This window comes from Salvelinus alpinus, chromosome 27, assembly GCF_045679555.1.
Source record: "Salvelinus alpinus chromosome 27, SLU_Salpinus.1, whole genome shotgun sequence".
In the NCBI taxonomy this organism is placed as follows: domain Eukaryota; kingdom Metazoa; phylum Chordata; class Actinopteri; order Salmoniformes; family Salmonidae; genus Salvelinus; species Salvelinus alpinus.
In genome coordinates this window covers 35,540,184-35,560,297 of record NC_092112.1, presented here as the reverse complement: position 1 = coordinate 35,560,297, position 20,114 = coordinate 35,540,184, and the positions used below count along the sequence as shown (strand labels likewise).

Genomic DNA, 20,114 nt, shown 5'->3' with positions numbered 1-20,114 from the left:
GCTGTCACATGTCAATCCCAATGTCTGGTGAGCATGCAAGCCAGGGAAAAACTGGGACATTTTCAGCTTCAGGAATTGTGTACATATCCTTGCGACATGGGGCCGTGCATCATCATGCTGAAACATGAGGTGAAGGCCGCAGATAAATGGCATGACAATGGGCCTCAGGATCTTGTCACGGTATCTCTGTGCATTCAAATTGCCATCGATAAAATGCAATTGTGTTTGTTGTCCGTAGCTTATGCCTGCCCGTACCGTAACCCCACAACGTCAGCAAACTGTTCACCCACACGACGCCATACACATGGTCTGCGGATGCGAGGCCGGTTGGACTTACTGCTAAAACAACGTTGGAGGCGGCTTATGGTTGAGAAATAACCATTCTATTACCTGGCAACAGCTCTGATGGACATTCTGGCAGTAGGCATGGAAATTTACTTTACAGCCTTATTCTAAAACGTATTAAATTGTTGCCCCCAATCTTCACACAATACCCCATAAAGACAAAGCAAAAACAGGTTTTTAGAAAGTAAAAAAAAAAAAAAAAGTACTAAAATATCACATATACAAACATGGCTTCCGAGTGGCGCAAAGGTCTAAGGCACTGCATCTCAGTGCAAGAGGCGTCACTACAGTCCCTGGTTCAAATCCAGGCTGTATCACATCCGGTGATTGGGAGTCGCATAGGGCGGTGCACAATTGGCCCAGCGTCGTCTGGGTTTGAACGGGGTAGGCCGTCAATGTAAATAACAATTTGTTCTTAACTCACTTGCCTAGTTAAATAAAAATATATTAAGACCCATTACTCATTACCCATTACTTTGTTGAAGCACCTTTGGCAGAGATTGCAGCCTTGGGTATGACGTTGCAAGCTTGGCATACCTGTATTTGGGGGGTTTCTCCCATTCCTCTCTGCATACTCCCTCAGGCTTTTGTCAGGTTGGATGGGGAGCGTCGCTTCACAGCTATTTTCAGGTCTCCCCAGAGAGGTTTGATCAGGTTCAAGTCCGGGCTCTGGCTGGGCCACTCAAGAACATTCAGAGACTTGTCCCGAAGTCACTCATGTGTTGTCTTGGCTGTGTGCCTAGGGTTGTTGTCCAGTTGGAAAGTGAACTGTCGACCCAGTCGGAGGTCCTGAGTGCTCTGGAGCAGGTTTTCATCAAGGATCTTTCTGTACTTTGCTCCGTTCATCTTTCCTTCGAACCTAGGTAGTTTCCCAGTCCCTGCCGCTGAAAAACATTCCCACAACATTATGCTGCCACCACCATGCTTCACCGTAGGGACGGTGCCATGTTTCCTCCAGATGTGAGACTTGGCATTCATGCCAAAGAGTTTTATCTTGGTTTAATGAGACCAGAGAATCTTGTTTCTCATGGTGTGAGAGTAATTTACAAACAGGCTGTCATGTGCCTTTTACTGAGGGGTGGCTTCCGTCTGGCCACTCTACCAGAAAGGCCTAATTGGTGGAGTGCTGCAGAGATGGTTGTCCTTCTGGAAGGTTCTCCCATCTCCACAGAGGAACTCTGGAGCTCTGTCAGAGTGACCATTGGGTTTTTGGTCACCTCCCTGACCAAGGCCCTTCTCCCCCGATTGCTCAGTTTGGCCGGGCAGCCAGCTCTAGGAAGAGTTTTGGTGGTTTCAAACTTCCATGTAAGAAGGATGGAGGCCACTGTGTTCTTGGGGACCTTCAATGCTGCAGAAATGTTTTACCCTTCCCCAGATCTGTGCATCGACACAATCCTGTCTCAGAGCTCTACGGACAACTCATTCGACCTCATGGCTTGGTTTTTGCTCTGACATGCACTGTCAACTGTGGGACCTTATATAGACAGGTGTGCCTTTCCAAATCATGTCAAATCAACAGAATTTACCACGGGTGTACTCCAATCAAGTTGTAGAAACATCAAGGATGATCAACGGAAACAGGATGCACCTGAGCTTAATTGCGAGTCTCATAGCAAAGGGTCTGAAAACTTACGTAAATAAGAAACCCGTTTTTGATTTGTAATAAATGTACAAAAATTTATAAAAACCTGTTTTTGAGTTTTAATTATGGGATATTGTGTAGATTGATGAAGGACATTATTTTATTAAATAAGGCTGTAACGTAACAAAATGTGGAAAAAGTGAAGGGGTCTGAATACTTCCCGAATCCACCGTACTTGTCTGAAGACAGAACACTCAAGTGGGATGGAGCAGTTGCTTTGCAAAGTATCTCTACCTGAAAATACATGACCTAAGATAGTTCATATTCAGCAGTCATAAAAGTATGCCTTATTTACTTTGAAGAACAAGTAAAAATAGCAATTTTGTCAGACAGCATAGGCAGCAGCTATTTAAAGATTAGATGACTTAGAATGAAATAAAAAGTAATAGGCCTACACCACTGAAATACTTTAAAGTAATGTGAATAAATGGTTAATAAGTGATAAGCAGTAATGGGCAGTTACTACCATAATGGGACATGTATTAATTGTTTTCTGTCGTTACAGCATTAAACCCACATAATATTTTTTTAGACATATGCATTATCGAAACCATGATTTTTAAAATACTCAAAACAGACCCCAAAAAGCTCTCAAATCGCTCAGCACTACTTGCTCAAGGGCACAGACAGATTTTACTCACCGTTTCGAACTAGCACCCTTTCGGTTACTGGCCCAACATTGACTACTAGGCTACCTGCCGCCCTACAATGTTCAGTTTGTGTCCCCTTCGAGACCAGGGGCATTTAAACATGCAATTGTATACAAATATGATGAGCATGTTATATTATGTAGTACTCATGCAGCTAATTTTTATTGGGAACTTATACAAGATTTAACCACATTCTGAATAGCACATTCTAAATAATTAGGGAAGAGGGTACAATTTGGGACAAAGCCAGTGTGTTGTGGAATTGGAGAGATTCTAACCTCTGCTTAAACCCGCCAAGACACTAGTGACTTCCGCTCTGCTCCAAATATATAAAAACGATAGCACTCACTTCAAGCACATCGTAAGCTTAAAGAATAATTTTTTCTAGAGCTGCCTCGGTACAATTCTATGACCCCAGTGTTCCCCAGCTTGGTCGTTAGACACAAACACACCCATCCCCCCACCCGGCCATTACACATTTGGTTCACTCCAACACTTGATTCAACTAGTCTTCAAGCATCTGATTAGTTAAAGCAACTATGCTGGTGATTGCATATCTAAATAAATGTAGAATGGGCAGGGCCCCCAAAGAGAGACTAACAGTCATACACTTTACGTACAGGTGGTCCCGGGAATCAAAACCACTATTCTGCCATTGCAAGCGCCATGCTCTGCCAACTGATCTAAAGAGGACCAGCTCTCTAATCTCTCAATCATTCATTCCAGGAGCCACACAGATAATTTGTAACTCCCTAATGTTGCAATTAGAAGGGCCATAAAAAGCAACATGATTGGCACCATTAAGTCATTCAAAACATGTCTTCAATCATTGATTACAATTATGGAAACCGGGTACCAAACAGTCATTGCCGTTCACTGCAGAAGTAGGATCTGCTTTCCCCAACTAATCTTTACCTTAACCCCTAGCATGTAAAAATGACCTGGGATCAAAGTGTCCCCCCCCCCCCAAATACTTCAGCTGCGCTTGATTGAGCTTTCCTGACACCAATGGAACTAATTGAATAGTCCATCAATCGGTCTTAAAATCCACCCTGTATCTGTGCTTAGGGGCAATGTGGGTAGCAAGATGGCTCTGACAAAGGTTTGTTCCTCACTTTGAGCCCTTAAAAAAAAATAAAAAATACTGCATAGTTTCCTATGTATTATTTCTGACATTGTTAGCCCAGAAAATCTTAAATGTTATTACATACAGCCGGGAAGAACTGTTGGCTCTAAGAGCGACGTCAACTTACCAAAGTTACGACCAGGAATACGACTTTGCCGAAGCGGATCCTTTGTTCAGACCACCACCCAGGACATTGGATCTAATCCCAGTGTCCGAGCCAAACAACGTCTGGGGAGAAGGGGTAGACGGAGCGGCCTCCTGGTCAGACTTCGGAGGCGTGCACACCAACCGCTTCCGAGTATATTACTCGCCGATGTCCAGTCTCTAGACGACAAGGTGGATGAAATTAGGGCACGAGTTGCCTTCGAGAGACAGAGATTGTAACATTTGCTGTTTCACGGAAACATGGCTCACTCGGGATATATTGTCGGAGTCGGTACAGCCACCGGGTTCCTTCATGGGTAAACATCTCTGGGAAGAAGGGCGGGGGTGCATGCTCATGATTAACGACTCATGGTGTAATCATAACAACATACAGGAACTCAAGTCCTTTTGTTCACCTGACCTAGAATTCCTTAAAATCAAATTCCGACCGCATTATCTACCAAGAGAATTCTCTTCGATTAGTCACAGCCGTGTATAACCCCCCCAAGCAGATACCACGACAGCTCTCAAGGAACTTCACTGGACTATGTAAACTGGAAACCATATATCCTGAGGCTGCATTTATTGTTGCCTGGGATTTTAACAAAGCTCATTTGAGAAAAAGGCTCCCTAAATTCTATCAGCACAATGACTGTAGCATGCGTGCAGGCAATACACTGGACCACTACTCTAACTTCCGCGATGCATACAAGGCCCTCCCCCACCCTCCCTTCGGCAAATCCGACCACGACTCCATTTTGCTCCTACAGGCAGAAACTCAAACAGGATGTACTCGCGACTAGAACCATTCAACGCTGGTCTGTTTAATCGGAATCCACGCTTCAAGATTGTTTTGATTATACGGACTGGGAAATGTTCCGGGAAGCCTCAGAGAATAACACTGATTTGTGCATTGGAGAGGTTGTACCCCCTTTGACTATTAAAACCTACCCTAACCAGAAACCGTGGATAGATGGCAGCATTTGCGCAAAACTGAAAGCGAACCACCACATTCCACATGGAAAGATGACTAGGAATATGGCCGAATATTAAACAGTAGTTATTCCTGCCGCAAGGTAATCAAACAAGCAAAATGACGGTTTCAGGACAAAGTCGCAATTCAACTGCCCAGACGCGAGACATATGTGGCAGGGTCTACAGGCAATTACAGACTACAAAAAGAAAACCAACCACGTCAGACAAACTAAACACCTTTGCCCGCTTTGAGTGTAATACAATGCCACCGACGGGGCCCGCTAACAAGGACTGCGGGCCCCCCCTCTCCTTCTCCGTGGCCGACTTAAGTCATTTAAACGTGTTAACCCCTGCAAAGCTGCTGGCCCAGACGGCATTCCTAGCCGCGTACTCAGAGCATGCGCAGACGACAACAGTAGTGGGCTTGATTACCAACAACGACGAGACAGCCTACAGGGAGGAGGTGAGGGCCCTCGGAGTGTGGTGTCAGGAAAACAACCTCTCACTCAACCTCAACAAAACAAAGGAGATGATCGTGGACTTCAGGAAACAGCAGAGGGAGCACCCCCCTATCCAGACGGGACAGTAGTGGAGAAGGTGGTAAGTTAAGTTCCTCGGCGCACACATCACGGACAAACTGAAATTGTCCACCCACACAGACCGTGTGGTGAAGGCGCAACAGCGCCTCTTCAACCTCAGGAGACTGAAGAAATTTGGCTTGTTACCTAAACCCACAAACCTTTACAGAGGCACAATTGAGAGCATCCTGTCGGGCTGTATCACTGCCTGGAACGGCAACTGCACCGCCCTCAACCGCAAGGCTCTCCAGAGGATGGTGCGGTCTGCACAACACATCACCAGGGGGAAACTACCTGCCCTCCAGGACACCTACAGCCCCCAATGTCAGAGGAAGGCCAAAAAGATCAAGGACAACAAATCACATTTTATTTGTCACATGCGCCGAATACAACAGGTGTAGACCTTACAGTGAAATGCTTACCACCCGAGCCACTGCCTGTTCACCCAGAAGATGAGGTCAGTACAGGTGCAGCAAAGCTGGGCCAGAGACTGAATAACAGCTTCCATCTCAAGGCCATCAGACTGTTAAACAGCCATCACTAACACAGAAGCTGCTGCCTACAGACTCAAATCATTAGCCACTTTAATAAATGAATAACTAGTTTAATAACTAATTTCATTTGTATATACTGTATTTTATACCATTTATTGTATCTTGGCTATGCCACTCGGCCATCACGCATCCATATACTTATATGTACATATTCCATCCCTTTACGTGTGTATTAGGTAGTTGTGAAATTGTTAGATATTACTGCACTGTCGGATCTAGAAGCACAAGCATTTCGCTACACTCACATTAACATCTGCTAACCATGTGTATGTGACCAATAACATTTTATTTGATGTCTACCAAAACCAGATGAAGACTGCAATGTTCCTCTTACAGTAAGCTAAAATGATTTGACCTACCAATATGATCCAATTCACATTTTTACCCTTCCTTGCAGTTTGCGTCAACGATGAGAAATTCTATTTCAGAGTATATGGCATATCCCCAGAGTCTTTGCAACTAGAAAGGTTATTCAACTTTCCACACAGGCCTCCATTTTGAAAACCGACTATAAATGTTACATCATACGCCTGACCTTCCTGAAATCTTCCATCTGTAGTTTCACTTTCGGCAACAATTATTTATTTTTTAAATCAGTTTTGACTTGGCAGGACAGAGGGTCGTCACAAATGTACAGCAAACAATGTCTTCAGTATGTGTGTTTTTTGGTGTGCGTGTGTAGGAACTTCAATTGTGTGATTGGTCGTATAGATTAACTTGAAGCGCCGTTACATCATTGCAGTCAGCGTAATGGTATCAGGGGCTGTATGTATCAAGTGTGTCAGTAGTAGTGCTGATCTAGGATCAGGTCCCCCTTGTCCATGTAATCTTATACATTGTGATCTAAGAAAGGCAAAACTGAATCAAAACAGATCCTTTCAACAAAAATGTGCATGGTAACACCAAGGGAGAATAGTCATGCACGGAGAAACAGATGCGCTGATTGCGCTCTATCCAATCATACAGCATAATCTACAGAGAGAGACAGACCTGCCCACATTATGCAGAGCCTCAGACTTGTTTGCATAAGACACACCTCGCCAATGTTGTTGAAAGAACCCTTGACCTAAACTTTTATCGAGCGGCCACTTGTTGATGTGATTGAGTGTGATCACAAGAGTCTGACACATTTTAGCAAAATTATGATTGAAACGATACACCCTTGCATCACAACTGCCACCTGTCAATATTCCACATTTCAAAAGCCATTCGTGAGCATCGTGTCCCGCCGCGACCTGTTTTGTAATATAATTTGCTTTAGACAATGGTGGTTACTCTGCGTCGCATCGTGGGTATGATCACATCACAGCCATGACAAATTTCATAACACATGGCCTCATTTATTATTGCTTTAATGAAACACTGCCAGACAGATGCACACTACGGTAATATTTAAAAACTGCACCAAAGCACTTTACTCACCAGTGATTTGAAAGTTGATTTAGCTAACGTGGCTTGCCTGCTCAATGTGTTAATAGCTAGCTTCATAGAGAGATGGAACTAGCTAGTGATTGTGGGCACTGAAACAGCATGTATACTTTATATGCAATGTTTGACAGCTTGCTGAAGTTAGACATGTTCTCATAAAATCAGTCCTGAGCGCAGCAGCAGCTGACTGGATACTCTCCGCAGTGCACTACTAGCTTTCTTCCAAACGTTTTTTTTACTTGAGAAATACCGCAAAAAGCCTTAGCGCAGCGTGAATGTTTTTGCCCTAGCACTACACAGCTGATAAAAATCTAAGCTTGATGATTAGTTGAATCTGCTGTGTAGCGCTCAGGTAAAAACCTAAAATGTGCCCCCTTTGGGGTCCCAAGGACCGAATTTGGGAAACCCTGCCTTGGGGAGATGTAAAATTGAGTGATTAAGACCTCCTCGGCGAAAACTTCAAAATCAATTAGATTTCTTGATTTATTTGGACTATTTTGACGGTGAAATGTTGCTCGTAATTTAAGAGGGATTGAATTCCTTAACTACTAGAATGGTCATGATGGTCATTCTGACAATGATATCTATTGCGTAAATATTCCATAATAAATAGCAAAATGAATAAATGTGTTAAAATAGGTAATAAACCTCAGGACACCAAATGTAAATCAGTAAAAATGTTCATTTTTCCTGCAGTCTGAACAGCCATAAAGTGCATGAAATCTGACATTTCAAGCCACCTTCTGGCCATGCGACTTGTCTGAATGGTCAAATCTGGTTTATTTGCCTTCAAGTGGTTAGATGTTATTTAGCATATCTTGTTACTTGCTAGCTACTCTGACAGTTTGACAAGAACAGGTGGTAGGTAGCTAACTAGCTTGTTAATTGTTGACAAACGAATGAGTGAATGTGCTAGAAAGCTAAACGGCTACCTAGCTAGCTGCGGCTCGCCAAATAGGACTTGCTTTGGAAGTTGGATAATCTTATCTTTGAGGCTTTAAATGTGTTCTTAGACTGATTTTGAACATTCAAAGCAACTGGGAAAGGTCAATGGCAGGCATTATTGTTGCCTTACCTTGCTACATAACTTAAGTGATATGAAGCGTGAGCACCAATCAGCCTACGCCACTGCGCACACCCCCGTCATTACTATGACAACTAGCGTAGCCATGACAGAAAGTGACTGCCGTCTGAACACACACAGATCTGATGTGGTCACCTGTAACTTAACGTTTGGTCAGTATTCCATAACGATTTTGAGCATTAATGCCTTCAGTGTGAACAAGGCTTAAGACAGTTGCCTTCCCAGCTAATGTCCCATCCAAACTACACCTAAACTATATTAAAACCAACTTCAATGTGAGATTGACCCATCGTCATACACATATAGATGTGGCCTTAAGACAAGATGATATTGACAATGGGTGAAAATATGATCAATTGTCAAAGTGAGAATTAAGAGACTCCTAACCAGTGCAGCGTGACTTGACATAAGGAATCAGCAATAGACATTTCGGGAAAAATACCCTTTCTATTTTATTCTGTTATACTGTATGTGTTGACTGGTAGGGCAGAGGAATAAGCGTGTGATGTCTGCTAAAGTTAATTTAATTGGCATGGCACAGCCAAAGTCTATTAAGCACAGATAAAAACTCAACACTCTATTCTGTTCTACATACATAGCCTTAGTATCATGTTTATGACCCTTGTGATTGTGTATATTAAATGGATTTATTAAACTGGTGGCTATTGATACCCATTTTGACAGGCATGGCTCTGATGTAGAAATGCTCAGAAAGTTGTCTTATGATATTGTTACGTTCTAATGGACACTAGAGAAGCTTAACCAAGTTTAATTCTTCCCAAAGGGTCGTTACAGCTGTAATTCAGACCAAGACATTGCTTCCCCCGTGGTGGTATTCATACCCCACTTTGGGTGGAGTCTCCTGATCTCTAAACATTGCATCATTCTTGCTAAGCAGGGAACTAAGTGATACTAGCCTTCAACAGTTTCTCCCCTTATCAGTACTGTCACATGTGATTGTTTTCCCTGCACTCAGCCCCTCCCAAGCTTCATTATGGCACCCCTCATGTCTCCTTTGTAACTAATGTTCCTATACTCTGAGTATAAATGTTCAAAGTTTACCCCAGAATCCAACAATATTTATCTCAAAATACTGCTAGTGTAAAATACACATATTTAGGAAAAGTCAGGGACTGGTGGGTTCAAGGTTAAAATTACAAAATTGAAAACAGTCAGATTAACCGTCTTGGCAGTTCTAGTGTTAATGAGGTAGCAGAAAAGTACATGCAGAATTTGTGAGTTAAGCCCCCCCCTTTAACCTCTACACCATCACTAACTCTACCTACATGTACATATTACCTCGACTAACCTGTGCCCCCGAACATTGAATCTGTACCGGTACCCCCTGTATAATGCCTCGCTACTGTTATTTTACTGCTGCTTTTTAATAATTTGTTATTTTTAACTTAAAGTGTTATGGAAAATAAGTGTTTTCTTAAAACTGCATTGTTGGTTAAGGGCTTGTAAGTAAGCATTTCACTGTAAGGTTGTATTCAGCGCATGCGACAAATAAAATTGGATTGAGTTAGGTGTGGTTCCCCATATCAGAACTGTATCTTGCATTGAAGGACAAGAAAACATCAGTATGACTGGTGTGAGGTTAGGATAAACAGTCTAAAAGAAACTTACCTGAACCATTTCTATGCCTCGTTTCCTAAGGGAAAAGGAGAAAAGGAATCCTCATTACAAATTTGTGGCAATAGAGAATACATCAGATAAGTCCTTTTAACATGTCTACTATGAGATAGCTGGCCGATACCCTCTCACATTGACAAGACAGATGGGGATATAAAAAAGTTTATTTTAAATTAAAACTTGCATGACAAACCAGCCGTAACACACTGAATATCATCCTCCATTTAAAACAAATGGAAGCACAGGTGTGTGCAATTAGCAAGACTTGCAAGCAGTCAACTGAAAATTAAAGGGAAATTCCACTTAATCTAAAAGTCAAACCAGTATTGGTTGAGCTGATTGGAAAAGATAAATTAACTGGATTTACATGTGATAATGAATTGACAAACACAGTCAAACGACAGTGAAGGCTACTCCTTCACACATTTTTCTGAAATGACTACGCAGTTAAAAAAAGTCAAAGGGATTTCATGAAAACAGGCTCTCGGATTTATTCAACAAAGTACACTGTACTGCATCAGGACTCTCTGGAAAACAGTGGCTATTGTTACAGAGTGGACTATCCTGGTACATTCATTTTGAAACATGAAGACCTGTACCATGATCCGCAGATCAAAAACCTGAAAGGTGTTTGATAGAAAAGGAGAACATGTCGAAGCACTACCGTTTGCCTTGTTATACATGTTGGTATACAGAGCCTTCAGAAAGTATTCATACCTCTTAACTTATTCCAGTATTGTGTGATACAACCGGAATTCAAAATGGATTAAAATGTACCCCCCCCCCCCCCATCTACACACAATACCCCATAATGAAAATACCTCATAAAAATGAAATACAGAAACCTAAATTTACATGAGTATTCACACCCCTTTGCTATGACACTCCAAATGGAGCTCAGGTGCATCAATTACCTTTGATCATCCTTGAGACGTCACTACAACTTGATAGGAGTCCACCCTTGGCCAATTAAATTGTTTGGACATGATTTGGAAAAGAAACCCACCAGTCTATATAAGGTCCCACAGTTGAACGTGTCAGACAATAAAACTACACCACGAAGTCCAAGGAAATGTCTGTAGATCTCAGAGATGTAATTGTGATGAGGCATATAGCTGGGAAAGTGTATAAAACTATTTCTAGAGTGTTGAAAGTTTCCAAGAATACAGTAGTCTCCATCATCGGGAAATTGAAAAAATATGAAACTACTCAGACTGCCTAAAGCTGGCCATCCAACCAAACTGTGCAACCGGTCAAGGAGGACCTTGGTCAGGGAGGTGACCAATAACCTAATGACCACTGATAGAACTACAGAGTTGCTTCGCTGAGATGGGAGAACCTGCCAGAAAGACAACAGTCTCTACTGCACTTCACCAATCTGGGGTTTATGGGAGTGTGTGGGAGTGGCCAGATGGAAGCTACTCCTGAGAAAAATGGTACATGACAGCACGCCTGGAGTTTGCAAAAAGGCACATGAAAGACAGCACATAAGGCAAGATTCTGTGGTCTGATACAAATTTAACTCTTGCCTGAATGCAAAGCGCTGTGTCTGGAGAAAACCAGGCACACCTCATCACCCACTTGTGCACCTGAGTGGCACAGCAGTCTAAGGCACTGCATCTCAGTGCTAGAGGAGTCAATACAGACACCCTGGTTTGAATCCAGGCTGTATCACAACCGGCCGTGATTGGGAGTGCCATAGGGCGGCACACAATTGGCCCAGCGTCGTCCGGGTTTGGCTGGTGTAAGCTGTCATTGTAAATAAGAATTTGTTTTTAACAGACTTGCCTGGTTAAATAAAAGGTTACATTTTTTTTAATTATCTAAAACCATCCCTAACTCGAAGCATGGTGGTGGCAGCATCTCGCTATAGGGATGCTTTTCAGAGGCAGTAACTAGGAGACTGGTAAGGATAGAGGGAGCAATGAATGGAGCCAAATACAGGCAAATCCTGGAGAACCTGCTTCAGAGTGAAAATGATCTTAGACTGGGGCAAAGATTTACATTCCAACAGAACAATGACCAAGCATACAGCCAAAGCAACGCTGGAATGGCTTCAGAACAAGAATGTTATAAAGTCCTTGAGTGGCCCAGCCAAAACCTGTGGAAAGACTTGAAGATTCCAGTTGACCGCTGCTCCGCATCTAACGTAACAGAGGTTGAGAAAATCGGCACGGAAGAAAATCCCCAAATCCAGATTGGTATGTTTGTTTCAGCTTTGCACAAGACTCAAAAGATATAATCACCGCCAAAGGGGCTTTTGCGAAGTATTGACTCAGGATTGTGAATATTTGTAAATTGAATATGCATTTAATTTTTAATAAATTTACCAAATAACTTGAAACATTTTCACTTTATCATTATGGGGTAATGTGTAGATGGGTGGGGAATTTTTTTATTTATTTCATCCATTTTGAATTTGGGCTGTAACATTTTGCTAGGTTGCTTCTGGCAATATACAAAATGAGCAGCATCCTATTCTGACAGTCAAAGTACCTAAATATAAAAAAATAAAAAGTTTAGGGGACACCTCAACCACAGGTGTCTTTATGACTGACAAATTCCATGAGAAGCCCTTCTCCAATAAATCCACAAAGCTATGACAATGGAATAAATGTCTGTTTACATAACCAGGAAATGAATTGTATTCAGTGCACACCAATTTAAAACGGTCAATGAATTAGTTAAATTGGAATGAAATGCCCAAATTGACTAGAATAGAAATGAGTGTAAAACACACAGCAATGTATTGAGTACAGAGCATCATGCTACAAATACTAAAGCCTCAAAACCAAACAATCAGCACCTACCATTAGCATCCATGTGAGTTGTCTGATGCTTCTTCATTGCACTGTCAAGCAAGGTGTTAAGCTTTTACTGAATATGCTCTTGGCTAGATCTGTATTATTGACGTAATAGATATGTAATAGTCTCAAGTTATATTTTACAACATGACAATTGGGACATGCTTTTATTTAGGTCAAGGATGGGCAACAGTCCTCGGGGGCCAATTTATGCCACTTTTTCCACAGCCCTTGCTAACACACCAGACTCCAATAATCAACTAAATCATGATCTTCAGTTTTGAATGCAGTTAGATTCAAATCAGCTGCGTTTACTAAGGATGGGGAAAAAGTGTGACCCCACTCCGGCCCCCGAGGACTGAACAGGTTTCCAGGCAAGATCTGGGTCAGCCCAAGAAGACTGTCATCAGGCGGTGGGTTTAGCGTGGAATGGTTTGGTCCATCCACAAAAACAGCTAGGGACAGCAGGGCCCTGCACATTCAGTACGCCAGTGCACTGCACATTCAGTACGCCAGTGCACTGCACATTCAGTACGCCAGTGCACTGCACATTCAGTACGCCAGTGCACTGCACATTCAGTACGCCAGTGCACTGCACATTCAGTACGCCAGTGCACTGCACATTCAGTACGCCAGTGCACTGCACATTCAGTACGCCAGTGCACTGCACATTCAGTACGCCAGTGCACTGCACATTCAGTACGCCAGTGCACTATGTTGTGGAACATTCAAATATACATATATGGTGTAGAACAGACATGCCGCTGATATCTAGACTAAAGACTCATGTGAACTCTATTTATAGCAATTTTAACACCAACTTACAGGAAGTTGCACCCTCTTGAAAGCAATGACAGTGTTGGTTTACATTTACAAACATTGGAGAAAAACAATGTTATATTTTGGGTTCTCATGGGGTGTGACAGTAGAACTAATTCATGAGGCATTTATAAAAGTTATAGTGCACTCAAAGAATTCAAACCCCTTGACTTTTTCCACATTGTAACAGCCTTATTCTAAAATTGATTAAATGTCCCCCCTTCCATCTACACACACAATATCCAATGACAAAGCGAAAACAGGTTTAGAAAATTTTTGCAAAAGTAATACAAATAAAATAGATACCTTATTTACCTAAGTATTCAGACCATTTGCTATGAGACTTGAAATTGAGCTCAGGTGCATCCTGTTTCCATTGATCATCCTTCAGATGTTTCTACAACTTGGAGTCCACCGGTGGAAAATTCTATTGGTTGGACATGATTTGGAAAGGCACACAGCTATTTATATAAGGTCCCACAGTTGACAGTGCATGTCAGATAAAAAACCAAGAGATGAGGTCGAAGGAATTGCCCTTAGAGCTCCGAGACAGGATTGTATCAAGGCACAGATCTGGGGAAGGGTACCAAAGAAAGTCTGCAGCATTGAAGGTCTCCAAGAACACAGTGGCCTCCATCATTCCTAAAATGGAAGAAGTTTGACTCTACCTAGAGCTGGCCTTCCAGCCAAACTGAACAATCGGGGGAGAAGGGCCTCGGTCAGGGAGATGACCAAGCACCTGATGGACACTGACAGAGCTCCAGAGTTTCTCTGTGGAGATTGGAGAACCTTCCAAAAGGACAACCATCTCTGCAGCACTCTACCAATCATTCCTTTATGGTAGTGGCCAGACTGAAGCCACTCCTCAGTAAAAGGCACATGACAGCCCACTTGGAGTTTGCCAAATGGCACCTAAAGACTCAGACCATGAGAAACAAGATTCTCTGGTTTGATGAAACCAAGATTGAACTCTATGGCCCGAATGCCAAGCGTCAGGTCTGGAGGAAACCCGGCACCATCCCTACGGTGAAGCATGGTGGTGGCAGCATCGTGCTGTGGGGATGTTTTTCAGCGTCATGGACTAGGAGACTAGTCAGGATTGAGGAACAGAGTACAGAGAGATCCTTGATCCGCTCCAGAGCACTCAAGATCTCAGACTGCGGCGAAGGTTCACCTTCCAACAGGACAATGACATTAAGCACACAGCAAAGACACAGGAGTGGCTTCGGGACAAGTCTCTGAATGTCCTTGAGTGGCCCGGCCAGAGCCCGGACATGAACCTGATCAAACATCTCTGGAGAGACCTGAAAATAGCTGTGCAGCGACGCTCCCCATCCAACCTGACAGAGCTTGAGAGGATCTGCAGAGAAGAATGAGAAACTCCCCAAATACAGCTGTGTCAAGCTTGTAGCGTCATACCGAAGAAGACTCAAGGATGTAATCACTGCCAAAGGTGATTACTGAGTAGTGTCTGAATACTTACATAAAATGTGATATTTCAGTTCTTTATTCTTAAAAATGTGGAGGAAAAAAACTAACATTATGGGGTACTATGTGTACAGTTGTGGCCAAAAGTTGAGAATGACACAAATATAAAAAATTTCAAAGTCTGCTGCCTCAGTTTGTATAATGGCAATTTGCATATACTCCAGAATGTTATGAAGAGTGATCAGATGAATTGCAAAGTCCCTCTGCCATGCAAATGAACTGAATCCCCCAAAAAACATTTCCACAGCATTTCAGCCCTGCCACAAAAGGACCAGCTGACATGTCAGTGATTGGTCCAAAAATAGGGGAGGGTTGTCAAACGTTTTCTTTGGGAAGGTTGTGTGTTATATATAATATATATTTTTTAAATTCTGCCCAATTTCATGGTATCCAATTGGTACTTAGTCTTGTCTCATCGCTGCAACTCCCGTAAGTACTCGTGAGAGGCGAAGGTCGAGAGCCATGCGTCCTCCAAAACACAACCAAGCCGCACTGGTTCTTGACACAATGACCACTTAACCCGGTAGCCAGCAGAAACCAATTTGTCGGAGGAAACACTGTACACCTGGCGACCATGTCAGTGTGAACTGCGCCCGGCCCGCCATGAGTCACTAGTGCCTGATGGGACAAGGACAGCCCTGCCAGCCAAACCCTCCCCTAACCCGGACGACGCTGTTCCAATTGTGCGCCGCCCCATGGGTCTCCCCGTCAGGGCCGGCTGTGACAGAGCCTGGACTCAAACCCAGAACCTCTAGTGGCACAGCTAGCACTGATGCAGTGCCTTAGACAACTGCATCACCCAGGAGGACACACACAAAAGAAATTGTGCACAGGGGAGGATAGTGCATTTTTTCCTTGGTTTACATTCAAGCTACTGCTCGTATTTTTCTTATAAATATTGTCTTGACTTAGTTTTGCTATTCTAAAGTTTAGAGACGTTGGTGAAGGTTTGGTATAGTGTGGCTATTAAGCTTTAGCTACTGCAGGCCTATGATATAACGGCAGTGCACCCCGGTGCATTTGAGGTGAAGGAAGTCTGTTTCAGGTCTACGAGTTACTCCTATAAGCTAACATTAATACATTTAACTAATTATCCTCCTCCTGTACAGCAGATGCAGTAGCCATCTGACCAAGAAATGCATGTCGGTGTTGTAGCATGCCACCAACATTTCGCTCTCTAGGGGTTAGGCCTAAGCTTTTCTTCCACACAAAGTATGTGGACACACCTTCAAATTAGTGGATTCGGCCATTGTCAGCCACACCCGTTGCGGACAAATGTATAAAATCGAGCACACAGCCATGAAACCTCCACAGACAAACATTTGCCTTACTGAAGAACTCAGTGACTTTCAATGTGGCACAGGCCTTTCCAACAAGTCAGTTTGTCAAATTTCTACCCTGCTAGAGCTACCCCGGTCAACTTTAAGTGCCGTTATTGTGAAGTGGAAACGTCAAACTTTGTGGAAGACCCTTTCCTGTTTCAGCATGACAATGCCCCGTGCACAAAGCAAGGTCCATACAGAAATGGCTTGTTGAGATCGGTGTGGAAGAACTTGACTGGCCTGCAGAGCCCTGACCTCAACCCCATCAATCACCTTTGGAATGAATTGTAACGTCGAATGCGAGCCAGGCCTAATCCCCCAACATCAGTGCCCGACCTCACTAATGCTCGTGGCTGAATGGAAGCAAGTCCCAACATCTAGCGGAAAGCCTTCCCAGAAGAGTGGAGGCTGTTTTGCTGCAAAAGGCAGGACCAACTCCATATTAATGCCCATGATTTTGTAATGAGATGTTCGACAAGTGTCCACATACCTTGGGTCATGATTGATATCAATTTTTTTACTGACAAATAAAATCAATCCAAACTGTTCAGTGGCCAGTTGATGAATGGAAAGAGACCTGTTAAAAATGCTGAAGTGGTAAAGTCGATAACTGTTTATAAGCATGGCTAAGTTATTTTGGGTCGTAAACATTATTTGGAGTTAATTCTGAGGGTGTTCAATTATTTTACAGTACAAGGGGAGGTTCATGTGAAAATATTTACAATGTTTTGGGGGGGGGGGGGGGGGGGGGGCTTAATGACATCTTCATTTGGACAAGCATAGCCCCCCCCCCGTGCTCTAATCCAGCTCTGCTGAGAGAGAGACAGGAAGTGTTTGACAAGTCACAATCATCTAAATCAGTTCAAGTAAAATATGTCTGCCCATAGGTTTTGTGGATGTCTGCCCACAGGATAAACATTGCTGAAAAAGGAGACCAGAAGTGTTGTTATCCTGGAGGTTGAGGAACAGTGACACGGTCCCGTTAGTCTTTCTTATCCATACCTCCATCTGAAGGAGTGGCTTTACATAGAGATGCCTCTCAGTATTTACATAACGCTATCCACTGTGTGTGCGCGTGCGACATGCATGGGTTTAAGTGAGAGCCATGTGACATTTCTTGATGTGTTAAACTTCATGGAGAGGAAATTCACAACTTTGGCATTTAACACTACTATACTGCTTGAGACCAGGCTGCAAACGTCAGCCCTTAACACCTATTACCTATAGATCAACAGGCGTATTACCTATAGATCAACAGGCGTAGGGTAAACCCACTTTAGCACAAGACTCGCTATGACTTGCCAGTACTTTGCCACATTCACTTTTCAGTTCCTGGCTTTAACAATGAGAAGAGCTGAACACTGCAGTTGCCCATAGCATAGTCCGAGGTACAGTTGGGTCAAATTACTGGCACCCTTGATGAAGATGTGCAAAAAAAATACGGTATAATATAAATTCAGAGCTTTGTATGTTTAAAAAAACAACACTTTTTGCATTTTATACAAATACAATTTCTCAGAGAAAGATTGTTTAACAAGTAAAAATAAATCTCAAAATGAGACGTCAATTAACGGTATCCTTAAACGTTTCATATAAAATCTATTAAATCTGCATTATCATTCTAATTGAGATTAACTTAATCTCATCAGAATTGTGGCCTTCCATAGCTTCCCGTTTCACTGGGATTTGTAAAATGAGGTAACATGCACAGGGCTCTAAACATTTTTCATTGAAAGCACAACAGAATTAAGAGCACCAGAAAATACGACTTTTTAAAAATCAATTGAGAGCCTATATGAATTATAGCTAAATCTGAAGCACGTGCCCTAGAATCTAATTTGTAACCATGTAAATAAATTTGCTAAAATGTTGATACAAATACCTCTCATTGAAATGTCATTTGTGGAATATTGGGTTTTTACATTATGTAAAAGCTCCATTTTCCTATTGAGATGCATTGCATTGAAAACTGTACACAGTCTCTTTAGGAGCACCAAGTTTGTGATGACATGCAAGATACAGTATCGCATTCATTCATTGGTATGATTATTTACCTGGTTGTAAGCTAATGAGGTAACAAACATGACTTAACAAAGTGTAAAAGAAATGCGGACAAGAGTGGTATAAAAACAAGCTGTGAATAAAATTACTTTTTACCTACTGTAAAATATGGTGGTGGGATGTTTTTCTTCCACTGGTCCTTGGGACCCTTGTTAAGGTTAACAACATGAACTCTACCAAGTACTGGGACATTTTAGCCAAAAACCTGGTTGCCTCCATAAGGAGGCTGAAAATTGGCCACAAGTGGATCTTACAGCAAGACAATGACCTCAACCACACATAAATTGTTATTTGACCACAAAAATCAACATTTTGCAATGGCCATCTCAGTCTCCAGACTTGAACCCCTTTGAAAACCTGTGGTTTGAATTGAAGAGGGCAGTCCATAAGCGCAACGGAGGAAAGATCCCTCCCAATCAGTTCTTCAATATAAAACCATATAACTGGTGAATGTGTTTGTGGTTTTTGACAGTGTTGTTTTCTTTCTTCTGGGAATTTTGTATTTATATTGATGAGTGCAATCTCTGTAATTCTGGGCTCATCTGTAAAAGAGACCTTGGACTCCGTATGACTCCTTGACAAAATAAAAGGTTAAATAAAAAAGGCTAAGTGTTGTTATCCTCACAAAGTACTGAAAACAGGGGTGCCAATAATTTAGACACCCATTTTCTTTTATTAATTGTTAAACAAAATATATTATTTGAGAAATTGTATTAGTACAAAATTAATTTCCCAATTTGTTGGAGCATACACTATATCTCAGTATTTGTATAATTTATTTTATAGTCTTATCTTCATCAAGCGTGCCAATAATTTTGGACCGGACTATGTCATATGTCATGTCCAATCACTGGCTTCAGTAAAACGTCATAGGCCATCTGAATAACCAGTAAAACCTGTCTGCCAGGTAGCCTCTCTGAATACATGTTAAGACAAGCTTGCCACACCCTGCAATTTCTTGAAGATTTTGGCTAAAATTATATTATATTTGTTTTTATTCTGATTTTTTAGGGGGTGCTGCAGCACCCGGCGATGGGTCGAAGTGGAAACATCTGGATGAAAAAGACTGACTGTAATCCAATCACATTGATATTATTATGCATGTTCGACTAGGGAAAACGACTAAACTATCATTCTAGAAGGCAGCACTATAAGCTCTATAGCCTATTGAAGATTCCAAGGAATTGTCAACATGATAACCGAAATAAGTATGTGAGATTTCTCGATATTGGCGTTCAGCGAGCACATTAATTGATTTGGGCAGGAACACACCACACATTTTCTAATGCTTGAGTTCCTGCACATTATGGAATATTGGCTTAAAATAGTGCCGAGTTGTGGCGCCCAAAATGAGAACCGGCACCTATTTCAGTCTAAGTCGAGCATTGAGTCCCGTACCAGTGTGTAATTGAATGTGGTATAAATACGTGCAAAGTCCTGTAGCCTACATTTCAGCAAC

The 20,114-nt window shown here is 42.3% G+C and overlaps 1 protein-coding gene across 9 annotated transcripts in view; it reads right to left on the bottom strand.

Annotated features, from left to right (window-relative positions):
* The window catches only part of itpk1a (inositol-tetrakisphosphate 1-kinase a), a 69,447-nt gene that overhangs the window by 47,955 nt on the left and 1,378 nt on the right, over positions 1–20,114 (bottom strand). For 5 of the 9 annotated variants that reach the window (XM_071370447.1, XM_071370448.1, XM_071370446.1 and 2 more), the window contains one exon: positions 10,156–10,180. In XM_071370447.1, coding sequence (XP_071226548.1) covers positions 10,156–10,180 — 25 coding nt within the window. Of the gene's footprint in view, positions 1–3,890; positions 4,088–5,621; positions 5,771–7,436; positions 7,764–10,155; positions 10,181–20,114 lie in introns of those variants that run through there. The other 4 variants (XM_071370452.1, XM_071370453.1, XM_071370454.1 and 1 more) reach the window with 4 other exon arrangements.